Source organism: Aquarana catesbeiana, linkage group LG02, assembly GCF_042186555.1.
Source record: "Aquarana catesbeiana isolate 2022-GZ linkage group LG02, ASM4218655v1, whole genome shotgun sequence".
In the NCBI taxonomy this organism is placed as follows: Eukaryota; Metazoa; Chordata; class Amphibia; order Anura; family Ranidae; genus Aquarana; species Aquarana catesbeiana.
In genome coordinates this window covers 362339145-362360250 of record NC_133325.1, presented here as the reverse complement: position 1 = coordinate 362360250, position 21106 = coordinate 362339145, and the positions used below count along the sequence as shown (strand labels likewise).

General features: G+C 42.6%; 1 protein-coding gene across 1 annotated transcript; it reads right to left on the bottom strand.

The window, feature by feature from the left end:
• Window positions 1–598: 598 nt before the first annotated feature.
• Window positions 599–20979, bottom strand: DERL2 (derlin 2). The gene is made up of 7 exons (XM_073615062.1): window positions 20783–20979; window positions 10233–10298; window positions 8025–8098; window positions 7601–7694; window positions 5523–5718; window positions 4589–4679; window positions 599–820 (listed from the first exon to the last, which is right to left on the bottom strand). The coding sequence occupies exons 1-7, from the start codon at window positions 20873–20875 to the stop codon at window positions 715–717; spliced, it is 720 nt and encodes a 239-aa protein (XP_073471163.1). The 5' UTR covers window positions 20876–20979; the 3' UTR covers window positions 599–714.
• Between the last annotated feature and the right edge of the window lie 127 nt (window positions 20980–21106).

Sequence of the window (21106 nt, the reverse complement as noted above, 5' to 3'; positions counted from 1 at the left end):
TATCGTACACAGTAAAAACTGCACGTATCTCCATTATTAGGATGTGGTTTCAAGTCTACCCTCTTAAATAAATGCAATACTAAAACTGACCATTTGTCATTATTTTGCAGCACACCCAGTCATAGTACAACCTATAAATCACAAAGCATTCCAGACTTCATGTCATCACTGTTTAAAAGTAATGTAGATTTATAATAAAAAAAAAAAAAAGTAAAGTCACAAGGATATTGGCATATCATTTTCTCAAATGGAAGTAGAGAAATGGCTGTTGTATTCCACTCTTTTAGTCCAACCCATGTGGAATTTGCAGGGTCACATTTTGCTACACTTCTGTAAGTGTTCACAAACATCAGAATATTCCTTGTGTATCTCAGTCATTATACACAGGTTCTTTATCAAAGATTTAAAGAAAAAATAAAATAAAAATACAAAGCAGCTGTTAAAAAGCATTGAACAGGTCCGCATGGTCTTGCTGAACCTACTTAGGTTCCAGTTTGTGGCTCCAAGAGCTTCAATGAAAGCAAAACCTCAGAGAGGCACTGGTGGGAAAATGAAAAAGTTCACTTGGGTCAGCCAGTGGATTATAAAGTGCTTCCCGTTTTTGTTTTGTTTTTTTGTTTTTTTTTTTAAGAACAGCAACATTATCTCTAACAGAAACCATGTGCATTCCAGAAGGTATTAGGAAAGTTTGCCTCCTAGTTGCCATTAGATTAATTAACCTCCAAGTCGTTGTCCTTCACCCCAAGCAAAACCTCCAGGACGATCTTCAGGCAGCGGGTTGTAATTTGGGTCTTCTTCTTGTGTATCGAATATTACTTTCCTGCAAGGAGGACAACAATTTAAAGTGTTATTTAAACATACACTATAGATCAGTGCTGCGCCAAGGCTGCCAAGGTATCAGTCTACCGGGTTTACACCATTCAGGTGCTGGCAGAGACTTAGCACATCTACAGTGCCTTGAAAAAGTATTTATACCCCCTTAAAATTTTCCACATTTTATCATGTTACAGCCAAAGATGTAAATGTATTCTATTGGGATTTTATGTGATAGACTAACACAAGGTGGTACATAATTGTGAAGTGGAAGGAAAATAAATGGTTTTCAAAATTTTTTAACAAATATGTGAAAACGTGTGGTGTGCATTTGTATTCAGCCCCCCTGAGTCAATACTTTGTAGAACCACCTTTCACTGCAATTACAGCTGCAAGTCTTTTTGGGGATGTCTCTACCAGCTTCGCACATCTAGAGAGTGACATTTTTGCCCATTCTTTGCAAGATAGCTCAAGCTCTGTCAGAATAGATTGAGAACGTCTGAACAGCAATTTTCAAGTCTTGCCACAGATTCTCAATTGGATTTAGGTCTGGACTTTGACTGGGCCATTCTAACACATGCATATACTTTGATCTAAACCATTCCATTGTATCTCTGGCTGTAGGTTTACAGTTGTTGTCCTGATGGAAGGTAAACCTCCACCCCTGGTCAAGTCTTTTGCAGACTAACAGGTTTTCTTCTAAGATTGCCCTGTATTTGGCTCCATATATCTTCCCATCAACTCTGACCAGCTTCCCTGTCCCTGCTACAGAAAGCATTCCCACATGATGCTGCCAAAATCATGTTTCACAGTGGGGATGGCGTGTTTGAGATGATGTCCAGTGTCAGTTTTCCACCACACATAGCATTTTGCTTTTAGGCCAAAGGGTCCAATTTTGGTCTCATCTGACCAGAGCACCTTCTTCCACGTTTGCTGTAGCCCCCACATGGCTTCTCGCAAAACGGGACTTATGACTTTCTTAAACAATGTTTTTTTTCTTGTGGCTCTTCCATAAAGGCCAGATTTGTGGAGTGCAAGACTAAAAGTTGTCCCGTGGACAGATTCTCCCACCTGAGCTGTGCATCTCTGCAGCTCCTCCAGAGTCACCATGGGCCTCTTGGCTGCTTCTCTGATGAATGCTCTCCTCGCCCGGCCTGTCAGTTTAGGTGGATGGCCATGTCTTGGTAGGTTTGCAGTTGTGCCATACCCTTTCCATTTTTTTGGATGATGGATTGAACAGTGCTCTGTGAGATGTTCAAAGCTTGGGATATTTATTTATTATTTTTTTTTTTTTTAATAACCTAACCCAGCTTTAAACTTTTCCATAACTTTATCCCTGACCTGTCTGGTGAGTTCCTTGGCCTTCATGATGCTGTTTGTTCACTAAGGTTCTCTAACAAACCTCTGAGGGCTTCACAGAACAGCTGTATTTATACTAAATTACACACAGGTGGACTACATTTAATAATTAGGTAACTTCTGAATGCAATTGGTTCCATTAGATTTTAGTTAGGGGTGTCAGAGTAAAGGGGGCTGAATACAAAATGCAGCCACACTTTTCAGAAAAAAATTTTTTTTTGAAAACCCATTTATCATTTTGCTTCCACTTCACAATTATGTGCCACTTTGTGTTGGTCCATCACATAAAATACCCTTACATTTTTGTTGTAACATGACAAAATTTGGAAAATTTCAAGGGGTATGAATACTTTTTCAAGGCACTGTAACTCCAAGACACAAGATAGCATACTGTGTCACTACACACTATTTATTCACCTCGGCTGAAGTAAATGAGCCAGACTTCAGCTCAACTCCTTGCCCATCGGTCACTCTCCTCTTACAGGTTTCATTCACATTGGGCTTAATGGAGGTGGAGAGGCAGGCGGATGACATCACAATCTCCAACTCAGCCTGAGGAAGCCTTGTCTCATTGATAAAAATACAAGGCTTTCTGTGAATGGTTGAGAAGCAATCGGCCTGATTTTTTCCCCCCGGCAGCATATGGGAGTCCCCGTACTGCTGCAGCTGTAACAACTAGTATAGGAAATAGTTTGTTTGGGCCAATTTGACCCAAACTATTTTAAGTGAAAGGAAAGATTGGAGTTAAAGTGGCTTTAAATGCAGGTTTTTTTTTAATCTTAATGCATTAAGATAAAAAGCCTTCTGTGTATAGCAGCACCCCCTTATACTTACCTGAGCCCTATCTCCATGTATTTCTGGGCCGTCCAGAACTCTCCCTCCAGACTGGCTGAGACAGCAGTGGCGCCATTGGACTTTGACAGCATCGGGAGCCAATTGGGAGAGAGAGGGGGCATGGCCGAATGGACACAAGGAGCTATGATTCAGCTGCCCCCATAGCAAGCGACTTGCTTGTGGGGGCACTCGGCAGGAGGGAGGGGCCAGGAGCACCGAAGAGAACACACAACAAGACTTTACTATCACTTTAAGGCTTTTAAAAAGTGTTGGCTGGAGTTTGGCTTTAAAATTTGTTAGTCAAGTTAAATCCTCTAAATCTGTTAATGCATCGAACACTACCCTCACCCCAGTTTGACAATGCTGCTGTCTAAATGTTTCCTCTCTTGCTCCACCATCTATAGTGGAACCACCTAAGAGAGAAGGGGTCAGTGGCCAGGTCAAGATGGAAAAATAAAAGTTTTTTTTTTCTTTTTTATATATCTATATATTTCTCTTAATGCATTAAGATGAAAAACCTTCTGACTTTACAACTCCTTTAACACTCTCTTACTCCACACTGACACCTGTGTGGGTCCCAAATGAAAATGAGTGTACCCCGGCGTACTGTGCAGTGGCACTACAGTGCCAATTCACTGAGATAGTTTAGGTCCGACCACTCGGGGGAAAATAAAGCCAAATATGAAACTTCAATTGGCTGCATTCGTTTTGCCTCCTTCCCCCTCCCCCTTCTTCTTCTCCTCTTTTTTTTTTTTTTTTTTTTTTTTTTTTTTTTAAGAGGAGGAGAAGAAGGGGGAGGGGGAGGGGGAAGGAGGCAAAACGAATGCAGCCAATTGAAGTTTCATATTTGGCTTTATTTTTCCCCGAGTGGTCGGACCTAAACTATCTCAGTGAATTGGCACTGTAGTGCCACTGCACAGTACGCCGGGGTACACTCATTTTCATTTGGGACCCACACAGGCGTCAGTGTGGAGTAAGAGAGTGTTAAAAGGAGTTTTAAAGGCAGAAGGTTTTTCATCTTAATGCATTAAGAGAAATATAGATATATAAAAAAAAAAAAAAAAATTTTTGTTTTTTTAACAGTGACACCGAGCCTTTACAAACACTTTAAGCCTTGTACACACCACTAGTCCCCCTCATTGAACCCAGCAGGGCTGAACAAAAAAAACCTGACAGCTCAGGAGTCGCCAATGTACTAACTATTCAACGTTAGTACAGCGATCCGGGAGCCGGTCTGCAGACCTTTTTCAGTCATGTACCTATGACAGAAGCCAGCCAATTAGCCAGTTTCTATCAGAGCGGCTGCCATACAGGGGCTGAATGTCAGACAGTTCCTATTGAACTGTCCAATATTCCGGCCCATGTTTATTACTAGGCTTTAAGCCAGTTCTTTCCACTACTTAAAATATCTTACCTTACTTTTCTTAAAATATTTGCCTCTTTTCAACCAGGGAATTATCATACTGTATACACACATACACACACACACACACTAGAAAGTCTTTTTTAGATTTATCTTAAAACACAAGAAAACATAACAAAACAAAATCACTGATCCACAAATAGTTAGGTATATACTTACAAAATATATGGAGTCTTCAAAATTCGTCCTCCTCCAGGCTGATTGGGGAACACATCTTCCAAAAAGAAATAGATGTGTCCAACTGCTATACCTGTAAAATAAAAAAATAAATTAAAAAACACCACTTAATACACTAACTTGTAAAACTAGTACACGTTTTGGGCAGAGCGGGGAAGGAGAAGAGGCCCCGTTATGTTTAAAATGATGAAGTCAGTCAAACCTGAGAGTTAAGTTTTAAAGCGCTACATAAAAAAAAAAAAAAAAAAAAAAAAAAAAAAAAAAAAAAAAATTGGTCATGTTCAAATTGTCCTTTGGTTAGCTGTGCATCCAAAACAGCTAGGTATATAGCAAACATACAGCCCAATTGCATTTAGATTTTGCAGATGTCTGGGAAAATGAGATGTGGATGCTTTCCAAAAAGGGTATACCATTTATAAAACAAAGTATAAAAGCAAAGTCATATTTGCATAGCAGAGAGAAGAAACTGTGCCTGGTACTCACACCTGTATACTCCTTCAAAACCCCCAAATACATTTATTCCACATTAAAAGAAAACCTATACTGAGTGAAATGAGGATGCCATCCTATTCTAGATTGTCTCTAGCCTTCAGATCTTCGAGACAATGGTCTGGAAAAAGCTTGCAGGAACATCAGAACTGATCTTCACATTCGTTCCAAGTCAGTGACTTAAAGCACTGAAGCCATCAAATCAGCATTACATCCAGGGAGCCAATGTTTTTGAAGGAGAGTCAGCAGTGGCAGCCTATACTTTCTCACAACAGTTTTCCTTTATTAAAATCAGTAAAGAAATACAGCAGCAGATATGTGCATTAAGGGGAACCATGGACCATAATCCGATTCACCCGTGCCTTACTCCATTCAAAAATGTTTAGGCTGAGTGCCCTTGAAAACATATCAAAAGTTTATAACTTACCCAGGAGATCCACAATTATGGAATTTCCCAGTAGCAGTGAAAAGCCCATAAGTACCCAGGGCAGGAATGGAGCCTGGAAATTCAGAAGCCCAAAAAAGTTCATTCGAACATAGGGATTCCTCCTACTCCAGACATACACCAGCATTATCGTAAAAGCTTGGCCGAGAAACACTAAATTTACAAACAAGCCAAAGATCTGCAGAAAAGGGATTAAGGAACATAAATACCACATGTGCCATCAAGTACTGATAAAATGCTAAGTCCAGCTTTGTAAAACATTGGTATAAATTAAGGACTACCATCAATTGCAACAGTAAAGTTATTCATTGGTCCAAACAGCATAGATTAACTGCAATCTGTAAATTAATGCTCCCAAGGCTGAGGGAATGTTCATCTAGCCATCCATTTGACAGCTAGAAGCCTACACAGGCAAGAGTTACTAGTTGTCAAGACTGTGCTGTCTGACAGTTCTGGTCCCAACTAATGTGGTTCCCAATGACGAGGCGACCACAAGATGTCTGTCAAACCCTCACCTTGCTCTAGCTGCCAATTACTTATCTACGTATGCACAGAGGGGGGAAAAAAAAAAAAAAAAAAAAAAAAAACAAACAAACATGGCGCTGACTAGTTTATGCTTTGTTAGAGCTAGTGAAAAGCACCATTCAGCGCTATTAAAGGATCCTTGAAGTATAGGTTTTAAACTGGGGTGCAAACTGTAACCTAAACAAGCAGCACCATCTGAAGCTTGATAGCTTTCTAGCTGCTTGTTTAAAGTGATATTCAGCACATCGCTATGTTTAACATCTCCACACCGGAACTGGGATTTACTTTAAAGCTGACCATACATGGATCAAAGTTTAGCCGGTTCAGCCAAATTTCAATCCGTTTATGGTCGTTCCCTTTCATTGGAAGTTGATCTAGCGATCAATTTTACACAAACAGGGCTGCTGAAAAATTTCAGTTCGAGATCAGTGTATTTTGACAGTGAGTAGGCACAGGAGTCTTCCACCTGTCAGAATGAATAAGACAGCGGGAAGGATTCCTGCATCCACACCAAATGTCTGAATAGAGAAATCAGTTCAGTTAGCCGAATGGAAAAAAAAAAAAAAAAAAAAAAAAAATAAAAAAAATGTATGTATGTATGTATGTATGTATGTATGTATGTATTTATTATGGGCAGCTTAAAGAGGAAGTAAGCCCTTGGAAAAAGAAAAGAGAAAAAAAAAAAAAAAAAAAAAAAAAAAAACACAATTTCTCCCTCCCCTGCAAAGTAAAGACATAATGTGCTAGTATGCATCAGGTACTAGCACATTATGTGACACCTCCCTGAAACAAAGCAATGCCAAGCTGCTACTAACAAAGCAAACAGAATATTGGCATGCATTAAAAAAAAAAAAAAAAGGGATTCACTCCAGAGATAAAATGATAATTCTCCCACTCTGAGAATTAATAAGACTCTGGTCTGGCTGCACCTGAAGTATGCTGCCCAGTTCTGGGCACCAGTCCTCAGGAAGGATGTACTGGAAATGGAGCGAGTACAGAGAAGGGCAACAAAGCTAATAAAGGGTCTGGAGGATATTAGTTATGAGGAAAGGTTGCGAGCACTGAACTTATTCTCTCTGGAGAAGAGACGCTTGAGAGGGGATATGATTTCAAATTTACAAATACCGTACTGGTGACCCCACAATAGGGATGAAACTTTTTTGCAGAAGGGAGTTTAACGAGACATGTGGCCACTCATTAAAATTAGAAGAAAAGAGGTTTAACCTTAAACTACGTAGATGGTTCTTTACTGTAAGAGCGGCAAGGATGTGAAATTCCCTTGGTCTCAGTGTGGGAAAAAAAAAAAAACAAAAAACTATTAGATAAGCATCTGAACGACCACAACATACAGGGATAGACAATGCAATACTGACATATAATCACACACATAGGTTGGACTTGATGAACTTGTGTCTTTTTTCAACCGCACCTACTATGTAATTATGAAAAGCTTTCAGCAAGATTTGAGCAGCAATGAAAAAATAAAATAAATAAAGACAAAAAAAAGGGGAGACATTATAAAAAGAAAAGGATACAGCCATTAAAAGACCACCAAAAAGAAACATAAATACAAAATCTGCTGTGCGACCTCGGAAAGAGCCTTCTTCAAGCATCCGGCAATATCTGTATCTAGAGCAAATGCTTAGTCAAGGAAAGCTTTACTTTGTGGACTGTCAAGATACTGTCTTGACTTTGATCAATTTTGTATTAAAAAAAAAAAAGGCATATATAAATATCAAAGGATCTGAATACAACATAGGGAGCATAAAAACAAAGAAAATTTCAAACTACTGTATTTAATCATTTTCTAAGTATACAAGAGTGGATTTCAGTGTTCTAGGTCCTTTCACCCTTTTAGGTTCTCTAAAAGAAAATGCCATCTTTTTTAGGAATGTAAAAATATGTACAACATTTAAGAGCAACTTTGCCATTCCAAATAAAATATTTTACCAAGGATACAAAAATATCATATTAAATAAAAAGTTGAATCCAACGGGTCCAAAAAACAGGAAGTTTGTTACCAATCGCCATACCTGTACCAAAAAGAAAGTAATTAATGGTTAATTTTCGGAAATGCTAGTTAAGCCCACATCATTAAAAACCGTCAGTACAATACATGCCATATTGCATGCTGTTCATACTCAACTCAGCCACTATGAGATTTGTTTTCTGTATTCTGCAAAAAAAAAAAAAAAAACCTGGTTGACCCTGCTGTTCTGTCCCTCCCCTCTTCTATCTACTAAAGACTCTATACCAGTGATGGCAAACCAGATGTTTTAAAACTACATTGCCCATGATGCTCATGCAATCTACAGTGTAGTGGAGCATCATGGGAACCATAGTTCCAAAACATCTGGGGTGCCAAGGTTCGCCATCACTGCTCCATACTATGGGGGTGGGATATTATATGGTGATTGATCCCCTCCCTGTAATTTTATATCACATACAGACACGGGCTGCAATTGGCAGAACCTCCCCTAGATAGCCTACACCATGTTTTTTTGCACAAAAATAATGCCTTATATGCATCACAGTTTAAAACATATATTTGATGTTTAGGCCTCATGCTCCTAGGGGCATCTGGCAATTTATTTCCAGCCTCTAAAAACCTCCCTGCATGTTAGCCTATATGTCCATGCACAACATATAGGCTTTTAGCAGCGTTTAGAGGTGGGGACTTTTAGGAGGCAAAAAACAAAAACCACACATCCCGCTGCCAGTGCGTTTAGCAGCAGCTGCGTTTTTGCCGAAAAAAAACTTGTTAATGCTAGGCACGTTTAGCACTTGAACGTTACATTAACTTCAAAAGGCCAGAATAAATTATTATTCTGGCCAATGAAATTAACGCCCAAGCGCTTAACTCCAGTAAACATTCCCTAACGCACTACATAATTTTACAAGCATCAGGTGTTTTTTCTGCCAAATTGCTGCTGCTAGGAGGTAAGGCTTTCAGGAGAGTTTGCAAAATGCCCAGTGTGCTTGAGGCCTAAGAGGATAAGCTCACCTTTCCAGAAAAAAGAAAAGCAGGTACTGGCACATGTAACATGTTCTAAAAGGTGAACTTAGCCTTTAATTGTGTACTTTTCAATCTGTAATAATAATAATATTATTATTATTATTATTACTTATAAGTGACTAGCAGCAGAGGACAAGAAACTTCACCCCCTGATGTTTCCCTACAGACTGGCTGGAAAAGGGCTGGGTCATGTGACTATTGTATGTGGGTTATGAAAATGGGGACTTTTTTCAATAGTTTTTATTAATTGGTTTAGTAAAACAAAAAAACAAAAAAAATCAGTTGGTAGAGCAGCGAACAACCCTCGCTTGCTCCAAGTGTGCAATATAGAAAACAAACAAATGTGGGGCTTAATAAAGACCCAACACGCAGGTTAGGTCTGCGATGTGGCCCCCAAACACATTTTAACTAGAACATAAGGCATTCTACCAGCATTTCAGAACCACAGGTACTCTATGAAGCAATCGTCCTACTAGCCACCTAGTGCATTGTGTGTATGCAAGACAACGTGGTCACTGATACACAACATTGCTAAGGTAAAAAAAAAAAAAAAAAAAAAAAAAAAAAAAATCAGTAAGTTAGTCCAGGTGGCATATTTGTGTAATAAGGCCAATAAAGCCCAAGTGCTTTCACACTGGAGCAGTGCGCTTGCAGAATAAGTTATATGGAGCAGCGGCGCTTGGCGGGCACTTTTAACCCCTTGGCAAGCTGCTTGCCATGGGGGCACTCTACAGGAGGGAGGGGCCAGAAGCACAGAGGAGGCATATCAGGGGTGCTCTGTGCAAAACCACTGCAAAGAGCAGGTAAGGAAAGAAGAAAGAAGAAGAAGAAAAAAGGGGAGACTTTACACTTTAACTCTGTGCATATTAACACACTGCAACAGATTGTTAGAGTGTGAGAGTGTGAATGTGCCCTTAAATCTTTTCTATATACACACACACATACACACACACACACACACACACACGTGTTATTATGTCTCTCAGAAACACTTGTGAGTCAGTGGTTGGTTCAAGCATACAAGTATAGCCATGCAAATCTTTATTTGAAGATCTGAAACCTTGATTCATATGTTGCAGTATTACTTTCTATAAAAATGCAGTCCAAAGTCTGGGTTTCAAAACAGAAAAAATTTACCAAACTATATTTACCTGATAATGTCGGAATATCAGTTCTGGGTTAAAATAGAGCTGAAATGGTGTTATGAGTTCTAATTGCTGCAAAAGAGACAAACAAGTATTAGTGCAATTTAGTGAAACACTACTGTATACCGATGAAGCCTGGTAGCAATGAAAGCACTAATGTTACAACTAACATTTCCACAAAAGCCAGCCAAGTAGTGATTTTACCCCGTTCCCCCACCTACTCCTGTATCAAGCTGCTCATACAGCAAAGTGAAGCATGATGCTTTTTTTTTTTTTTTTTTTAAACAAAGGTTTTATTAGCATGTAATCCAACATATCAACAGTTTTTAGGTGGTTACATTGCGTGATAGGCAAACAAAGAGACAAGGAAGAAAATACATAATGGTAAAAACACACAGGTAACTTAATGTCCCATGAAATTTAACAAAAAGATGGAAGACCAAAATTTGCCTTCTGAAGTGTCCCTGGGAAGATGGGGTGTCTAAAATCAAAATGTCCACTTATATTGCCTGGACAGATGCCAACAAAGTTTCGTGGTTAAGAGTTTCCCTATCAGGCAGGATACATTGTTAAAATGTTGACATAAATGAAAAGCAACGTGGAAAATGATGTTTCAATGATGACCATCTCGGCCCGGTCTATACCTGGCAGCCTAATAAAAAGGTATGGATTGAATGCATTAAACATAGCAAAGAGAAGAGAAGGAAATGTTTAAAGAGAAAAAGGAATGCTTAGCAGTAAAAGGGGTCGCTGGTTCGAATCCCAACCATGACACTACCTGCCTGGAGTTTCCATGTGTTCCCTGTGCCTGTGCGGGTTTCCTCCGGGTACTCTGGTTTCCTCACACACTCCAAAGACATGCTGGTAGGTTAATTGGATCCTGTCTAAATTGTCCCTAGTATGTATGAATGTGAGTTAGGGACCTCAGATTGTAAGCTCTTTGAGGGTAGGGACTGATGTGAATGTACAATGTATATGTAAAGTGCTGCGTAAATTGACGGCACTATATAAGTACCTGTAATAAATAAAAAAAATAAGGACAGTCCAGTAGAAAAGAGGAGAGTGAGGAAAAACGAAAGGAGGGAGGAGGAGAGTCCACGGGATGTGAGTCAGGGGATTACCAGATCAGAAGTGTGCTTCAAATTGAGAGGTTAGGGAGTACGTGGCTGCCAAACTGAGGAATTTGTCATGTGTTTCTAAAAGGATGGCAGTCAGCTTTTCCTTTACCATGACCTCATTCATGCGATTTTTAACTGCTTCAAAAGTGAGTGTGGGGGATTTCCAGGCTTTTGCAATGGTCAATTTAGTTGCAGTAAAGAGACATTGAGCTAGCTGAGCTGCCGCTCCGGGCGTAAGAAATTCCACAATTGGTTTACCAAGAAGGGCTTCATAGGGGTCCCTTTTAAGGTTTATGTGAAATAAGTTAAGAATGGTATAAACACTGACCCATAACCTGCACGCCCTCAGGTATGACCACATATATGTTGCCACAGAGCCTTCTTGTGAGCATCCTCGTAAACAAAGAGGAGAGTAAGTTGGAATGAAACGGGCCAATCTAGCTGGTGTGTAGTACCACCCATATAACCCTTTATAGGCATTTTCCAATATAATGGCATTTCTTGAGCACTTGGAAAGGGCTATGGTCATAGTCTGCCAGTCCTCTGGGTCTAACTGTCTCCCCAATTCTTTTTCCCCATTGAAGATGGTGGGGCCTCAACTGAGGCTTTTTTGTAAAAACATATAGAGGAGTATATTAATGATATCATGCCTAGGGAGTGGGGTCTGGCTCTACATAGGCTCTCAAAAGGAGTCAGGGTGTATGGAGTAGGATGGGATTTGATAAGTTGTTGGAGAAAGTGTCTCAATTGTAGTTAGCTTTAGTTTTCCCTCAATGGGATCTCATGAGAAGAGAGAAAGGCGTCAAATGTTAATATCCTAGTGGGGGTAAACAGAGTGAACGTCTGTAAACCCATGTGTAGTCCACCAGGAGACCTGAGCTGGGTTCTCACATCCCGGAGGGAAGAATGGGCAATGAAGGAGTTTCAATAGTGGGAGATGAGGGGAGATCAAGCCCGTGGAGTATTTGACCGAGTCCCATTGTTGTAAGGAATGGGTTAAACATGGTCCTATTGATTTTGGACGCTGAGTAGGAGGGAGCCAAGGTAAAGAGGAGACAGACAGTGTCGGAGTCGACAAGATCTATTGTGGCCCATAGCGGCATCTGGTATGTTTCATGGGAGATGGGAAAGTGGAGCAATGCTTGCTGTCCTATAGTAAGCCTGCAAGTTAGGGACAGAGAGGCCGCTATTGATCCGCTGGGCGTATACCACATTTGGAGGAGCAGTGATCCGTCGGAACCACTCGGCAACTTTCTAAAATAAAAGTCATCAGTAGAATATAAAAAAAAAGGTAGGCACATAGCATATTAAAAACATTTTAAATGACACAACCAAAATAAAAGAGAGGAACAGACTATTAACTATAAAAGGTGCAACTGTGCTGCTGAAGCTGGTCGCCAGCACCCAGGGGTACCCCCGTACAAGTCAGGGGACCCTGGGCGGGCGGCCAACAAACAGCAGGTAAACCATCAATGGTGACCAAATCAAGTAGAGGCAACATTACAGTTAAATGATTGTCACGAGTCAACAATAATACTGAACTCCGAAGCCCAGGACCCCCGGGGCCACAGCCTAAGTGTAAAGGGTCGTCTCCCTCAATCTGCAGTGGGCAAGGGACCCCCAGTAACCACATGGGAGTATCCCACTCACTGGGGGGGGGGGGCGACCGCCGCCTGAGATCCTGAGATTATCCAATAGCTCTCACCTGCAGTAACCTTGAAAAGGCATAAAAGAGAATATAATAAAAAAAAAAAAAAAAAAAAAAAAAAAAGGGGGGGGTGGGGGGTTGGGTAGAAGCACAATACATAGGAGGTCAAAGATCATAATGCAGTTCCGAATTACCATTACCCAGTGCTGCCATCTCGCAAGTGGGGCAACCCAGGGTAGTAGACCTGCAAAGACAAAAAACAAAAAGAAAAAAAAAAAAAAAAAACAGAACAAAAATAAGAAAAGGCAACCAGATTCAGTAAGTGACAGTTAGTGGGTGAAAGGCACTAAGCAAAAGCGCGGTGCAAATCGGGGTTCACATTAAATAGTGAGAGCCAGTGATCATCTCAAATACTCAGGCTCAAGGTGGAGGGGTCCTCCAAAACCCCTGGAGCATACCAAGCAAATCATGTCAGTTCTTTCATCTAGTAGGCACATCCTGAAAGCGTTGTGCTTGAAGAAAGCGAAGAGCTTGAGAGCCATGCTAGGACATCTGGGAGGACTTGTGGGAAGGCCATGAGGGTCCCAGGCGAGCAGATGAGGACGGCGACTCCCTTTGAGGGGGGGTGGGGGGGGGGGGTGTCAAACTGCAATACCTGGAAATGACGCCGTAGGTCAGGTAGCGTAGAAGAATGGAACTGTTGGCCTTGATGAGAGAACGAGTTTAAAGGGGAACCCCCACCTGTACCGGATCCCCTGGATTTGTAAGATTTGCAGATAAGGCCTTTAGGCTCCTCCGCTTTGTGATAGTAACTGGAGAGAGGTCTGCAAAGAGTTGCTGGGAGTTACCCTGGAAAGGGATCCTGGCAATCTCTTCAGGCTCACAAAAGTCTCTCCTTAGTGCGGTAGTAATGAAACTTGATAATGGCATCCCTAGGGGGGCCCTCGGATGGCTTAGGGGCTAAAGACCTGTAAATACGGTCAAATTCTAAGCGTTCAGGAGGGATGTGAGGTGCATGCCCCTGTAAAAAAGCAGTGGCAGTTCCTTAAGGTCAGTAAGGGCCTCAGGGAGTCCAAGGATGCGGAGATTATCTCTGCATCTTCTAACTTATCCTGCAAGCTCAGAAGTTCAGTGTGCAACTTTTCAACCTTGTCCTCATGCCCTTCTAATACTGTTGTTAAGTCCATGTGTTGCGCGAGCTGATTAGTGCGGTGGCCTAGCTCTTTAAGACCCTTCACAAGGTCTGTGGAGAGCTTGAGGGAGGCCATTGCGATTTCATCCCGCACTATGGAGTGGAAGTAGGACGTCAGGGTCACAGGACTTACCAGGTCAGATGGGAGCTGGTGCAGACTGTCCTACGAGAGCCGCGTGGTGTCGTCTGGCTCCGGGGGCTCGGGCGCCATCTTGCCCTTTCCCCTCCTATGTGGCTAGAGAATCTATCTGACTAGAGTAGTATCGCTGTTCTTGAGCGTGTTTATACATGCCCACTGTGAGCCCAGTGTTGTCTGCAGCCTTGGGAGCCGCTGTGCCTTGTCAGCCAGGGTTTAGGAGCAGACGGCGAGGAGTTCAGGCGTCCAAGTTCCTCAGTCCCACACATGCGCCGCTGCATGATCCTTTCTATTGGTGCTTAGTAAGCAGACACTTGGGGCCCTACGTCAACAGGCTCTAGGCTTGTATCTATGGGCAAATGGAAGCATGCATTTGACATCAGTTTGAGAGGCTTCCGAGTTAGCTGCAGACTCGTTTACAGGTGCATTTGACCCACTTCAAAACAGTTTTTGCATTGCCATAAGTTTGTATGGAGAGGGAAGTAGCACCCACATTATCTATCTATCTATCTCACACACATGCATCTCCATACAGGCAGTTAAATTCATGGCAACTGGGATGAAGCAGCTGCTCCCAATTTCACAGCCGTGTCAAATTGGGTGCAGCGTCTGTGTTGCCGTGAGTGTGACTGTTTGCATGAGGATGCACAGAACACCTGTTTATACCCATGTGGGCAAACAAAGCCCTGCATGGGTGTACACTTAATACGCAAGGCCTAAAAGCAAATTGGCGCTTTGCCAATACCAAGCAAATTAACAGGCTTGCTTTATTGCTCCTCTCCCCAGTACCATATACTAACTAACCTTTTCTTCATTCCTTTATCACTCTTACTTAACCACCAGATGCAAAAAGAAAAAAAAAAAATATCCAGTACTTCTAGTATAGCAGATCACATGACATGTTTGTGCTCATGTGACAGGGAGCACTTGCTAGTCCAGTGTAAGCTCCAGAAAGGACTTACACAGGGCTACTTTCCTTGACCCCAGAGGTTAAAGCAATTGCTGAGGCAGTAAAGTCAAGATGAGAATGTGCTGCTGCAGAGGAGAGCATTAAATAGACATTTTGGTTTGCCATAGCCCAAGCTGAATAAAACTGGGTTCTGTTAACTCAGTCTCACTTACTGCTCCACCACGCAAACATGATCATACAGCAAAATTGCAATAAAAAAAAAAAAAAAAAAAAAAAAAAAAAAGGAGAGTGTAAAGAAAGTTATAGAGAAGGATGAAAACATGGAAAAAGTACTGCCACCAAGTATCCAGATACTATGGGCCGTTTATTACCAGAATGCACTTTGGGAAAGGCACGTTCCATGCACAGTTCCTGTACTGCACACAAACGCACTGCTTTTGCGATTGGCTGCAGATGACAATGTAATGTAAACGGCACCCCAAATGCAGTGTGTTTGTGGGCACCAAATCGCATGGTGCTGCGATTTGGTGCCGCCAAACAAACTACATGATAAATCACGACTTTGTGTTTTGGTGCAATTTCAGCCCATTGAAATGAATTGGCTTCAAAAGTGCACCACACAGTAATTGTAGAGGAACATGGCATGTGTTCACGTGCGAGCCTGGTGTAAACCAGCTCTTAAAGCAGACCTATAACCACCTTCTTTCCAGGCTGCGGTGTCCTGGAGCTGCCTGCTGGTTGCCGACATCTTCAGCCGTCTGCTTATGGGTACTGATCTCTACCGGTTTTCATTGACCGGGCCAAAAGAATGTCACTCTCACTCAAGCGCAGGAGTTTATTCATGTTGGCATTGCCAAAATTGTACACAGAGCTGAGCATGTGCAGCTCAGTGTACCAGACAGGCAGGTATGAAACTTTAATGCAGAAGAGATCTAGTTCTTCATTAAAAATCCTGCCTGTCCGCTAACTTTTGTCTTCTAAAATTCCACTTTAAAAGCTGAACTACAGCCAAATACAATAAAATAAATGATCACTAATGAAGCATGTCACATGCATGGCTGCTGCTGCACTTGGGGAAAAGGAACATCTTGTACATTATAGTAAACGCTGCTCTTCTGATGCTGAGATTAAAGCCTACTACACACTGCTAGGTTTTTTTCCCATTCAACCCAGCGTACTGAACGAAAATAAACTGACAGCTCAGGTTGGAGCTGCTGTACTAACAATCTGATGTTAGTACATCAATCTCCCCTACAGTTCTACGGTGTTCTGATAGGGGGAGGCCCACTGCCAGGACACTCCGGTCACCGCTTTCAGCCATTGGCTGAGAGCAATGATCGGAAGCTAGTCAGACCTTTATCGTAATGCCCGTTCGACAAAAGTTGGCCGAATGGTCAGCTTCTGTTGGACCGGCTGCTTGCACTACACATGGGCTGAATGTTGGCCGGTTTCTATTGAACCAATGCCACCCAACATTCAGCTCATGTGTACGATCCTTAAAGCAGATGAACGTAAACTAAAGAAAAAAAAAAAACCCACACACGAGATGGATAGAGAAATTCCTTTAACTGGGACACTGTATTCTGACAGTGGCACTCATCTGTCAGGAAACACTGATCAGTGTCTGCAGCTGCTGATCAACAAAAGTTTTCCAGCGTGTCCCTTCAACAGAAGCAGATCACACAATCAACTCCAGTTGAGCAGGGACAGCACACACTGATCGAAATTCAGCCAGATGCTGCTGGACCAGCCAAATTTAAATCTGTCTATGGCCAGCCACTTGTCATTTCCATATATGCACTTATGGCTGTATGTTATTTTTCAGGTTGTGTTTTCAAATAGTGATGACAGTGGAACATGCCTTTGCAAAGTGTGTTGGCAAAGCCCCTTGTAGCCTCAGAAGCCCCTGAGAAAGATTGCCAAGGCAAGAAAACAATTGGGAGATGGGGACAGAGTGCTATAACAGGAGGTACCTGAACAAGGACCTTCATGGCAGTTATTTTTGTACAAGCTGTGGAATTAAACATATCACTTTTATAAGGCTATTAAAGCTGCAGGAAAGTGAGATTTTTGACTTGTACCAACAGGTAAGCTTATCATAAGTCTAACTTGTGGGTACAGTTAATATCTCCTAAACTTGCACTGTTTATGAGATATTCACATTAGCAGGAGCGGATTACACCACAGTGCATGTGCAGTACGCTCTGCATTCAGGGAACACGAAGTGTGCTATCAATGCAGAGAATACTGTGCTGTGATGACTCCGGCGTGTGAGTGACATCACCACAGACAGTGTGAATCTGGGAGGGAAACCCAGGTAAAGATGGAAGAGCCAGGAGTGGTGACAGCATGCTGCTGAAGGGCTCTGGTTGAACGGTTTAATGTGCTAGTATGCAGTGCATACTAGCACATTACGGCATTAACATTCAGAGGGGCTTGCTTTTTTTTTTGTTTCCCAGAGTTTACTAACACTTTAACATGTTAAAGCCAATATAAGATTGTATAATAATGTATTTAACCAAGGGTGTGGAAATTTGTTTAAAAAAAACTACTTGTCCAAGGGACTAAAATTGGGGTCCTTAATTTACTCCCAATAATAATAAAAAAAAAAAAAAAAAAAAAAAAGTAACCAAACCCATATTAAAGTAAAGTAAAGGTGAAGGGTTGATTTTTTTTTTTTGGGGGGGGGGAATGTCTGGGGCTTTTAAAAATGAAAAGGGGATTTATGGCGACTAAAGCCTGGTACACGAATAGTTTTTTTTTTTTCGTTTAACCCAAAAACGGTCAGCTCCGGTCAGAGCCACTGTACTAATGATCCGATGTTAGTACAGCGATCACCCCCACTGAGCTGTTGTGTTCTGACAGGGGGGACGCCTGCCACCCCCACCCCCCCAGAACACTCTGGTGATCGGGAACCAGTCAGCATGCTCGTCCGACAGAAGCCAGCACTGGCTGACATACACAAGGGCTGAATGTAGGCCAGTTTTTATTGTACCAGCTGATGTGCGCGGACATTCGGCCCCTGTGTACTAAGCATTAAACAGCGCAATATTAAAAACACTAAAAATTTGTCTCCTACTTACCTCCCTGCCTGCCTGTCTCCAGCACCACACCCAGGGACTAGCAGGGACGGGAGAGACCTTGCAGTGTAATGAGCACCAATTGGGTGCTCGTCAGGAAAGAGGAGTGTCAAGCTCTCTTAATGCTCAGCAGAAGCGCATCTGCTGAGCAAGTGAATGAGGCACCGGCCCCAAATGAGAAGAAAAACAAAAAAGGATTCCTTCAGGTTATCTTCGTGCATGGATGCACTTCAGTGCTCAGCACAAGCACATGCTGAGCAGCCAACTCAAGCTTCGGTGTCCTCTCCATTGGGGGCAAAAAAAAAAAGACACCCACATCTGCCCAGAACTGTACGTCCTAGGCAATATGATTTGCGCATCCCTGATGTAACGCTTCACTATAGGTACGGATTTTATTGGTCAAGCTTGGACCAACACAATTATGCATGTGCCATACCTGTCACCACTACTAGAGTGATCACTGCTGTCTTCCGGGTCCCATGGCAAGTGGCTGCCCAGCTGCTTAGCGAACACAAGGGGTATCTTGCTCAGTATGGGCGCCATTCCTAGAGCACCTTGCATTTCTGACAATCAATACAAAGCATTCTCTGAAAAGACTAGATGGAGATTGTTACATCGTTTAATCAGAAACTGTCTTGCATTCATTAAAATAAAAATTCAAGGCGTTCTGTGAATGGCCCATACTCGGTGACCACTCAGCACAGGAGATTGCTGCTATTACTGTAGTAGTAGTGGTGTCTAGTACAGGGTTTCTCCACTTCCACAGCTATGATAGAGGATATGAGGAGATAGATAGACATACACACACATTTACATTGTGCCAAACTGGACCATAATAACTATGCAATAAAATCATACTGGAGTTCAGATTAATGAAGGCTACTTTTTTAAAAATAAAGTCTAGTATTTGTCTGCACCCAGTGTAGATCCCACATTACCATAGAGGTGTGATTAGGAGATGCTGCACCCAGTGTATATCCCCTAGGAGGAATCCACATTACCATAGAGGTGTGATTAGGAGAGATGCTGCACCCAGTGTATATCCCCTAGGAGGAATCCACATTACCATAGAGGTGTGATTAGGAGAGATGCTGCACCCAGTGTAGATCCCCTAGGAGGAATCCACATTACCATAGAGGTGTGATTAGGAGAGATGCTGCACCCAGTGTAGATCCCCCTAGGAGGAATCCACATTACCATAGAGGTGTGATTAGGATAGATGCTGCACCCAGTGTATATCCCCTAGGAGGAATCCACATTACCATAGAGGTGTGAATAGGAGAGATGTTGCACCCAGTGGAGATCCCCCTTGGAGGAATCCACATTACCATAGAGGTGTGATTAGGAGAGATGCTGCACCCAGTGTAGATCCCCTAGGAGGAATCCACATTACCATAGAGGTGTGATTAGGAGAGATGCTGCACCCAGTGTAGATCCCCCTAGGAGGAATCCACATTACCATAGAGGTGTGATTAGGATAGATGCTGCACCCAGTGTATATCCCCTAGGAGGAATCCACATTACCATAGAGGTGTGATTAGGAGAGATGCTGCACCCAGTGTATATCCCCTAGGAGGAATCCACATTACCATAGAGGTGTGATTAGAAGAGATGCTGCACCCAGTGTATATCCCCTAGGAGGAATCCACATTACCATAGAGGTGTGATTAGGAGAGATGCTGCACCCAGTGTATATCCCCTAGGAGGAATCCACATTACCATAGAGGTGTGATTAGGAGAGATGTTGCACCCAATGGAGAGCCCCCTTGGAGGAATCCACATTACCATAGAGGTGTGAATAGGAGAGATGTTGCACCCAATGGAGATCCCCCTTGGAGGAATCCACATTACCATAGAGGTGTGAATAGGAGAGATGTTGCACCCAATGGAGATGCCCCTTGGAGGAATCCACATTACCATAGGAGGTGTGAATAGGAGAGATGTTGCACCCAGTGGAGATCCCCTAGGAGGAATCCACATTACCATAGAGGTGTGATTAGGAGAGATGTTGCACCCAATGGAGAGCCCCCTTGGAGGAATCCACATTACCATAGAGGTGTGAATAGGAGAGATGTTGCACCCAGTGGAGATCCCCTAGGAGGAATCCACATTACCATAGAGGTGTGAATAGGAGAAATGTTGCACCCAGTGGAGATCCCCCTTGGAGGAATCCACATTACCATAGAGGTGTGAATAGGAGAGATGTGACCTCCTAGGTGTATATCCTGCAGGTGACAGATGACTGACGTGTCCCAGTCTGGTCAGAGTAGAATCCTTCCTTAGCTGACATGAATGTCCGGATAACACAACCCCCTATAGAGGAAGTCATCTATGACTAAGGACACCAGGAACCTCCTTAACCAGCACATAAGTCTACACCATGGGGCACTATGCTACTTGCTGTAGGAGGCGTCCCAAGTGTACAGGAGACGAATGGCCATAGCAAGGGATAAGGCTGTGTCCGGTCCTTACCACTACAGCGGTGGTGAGCACACAGGCGGTGGTGTAGGCTCGGGTCACCGGAGGTATCTGCATATACTCCTGCCGGAAAGTCTGGTACGCCATCTTGCTACCTCCCTCCGTTCTCCGCTCTCATCTCCGCCTCGTCCAGACCCAGCACATCACACAGGCACATTCAAATACCTGCACGTTTCCCAGCCAATCGTCGCGTTCCTAACGTTCTATAGTTCTTCTGATTGGTCTTCCCTGCTGTCGCTCCCGCCTACCAAATCTCTCATGTCACGTCTTCCTGTAATTGGTCCGCGTACTTGGTTGTTAGCCTTTTTCGATTGGCTG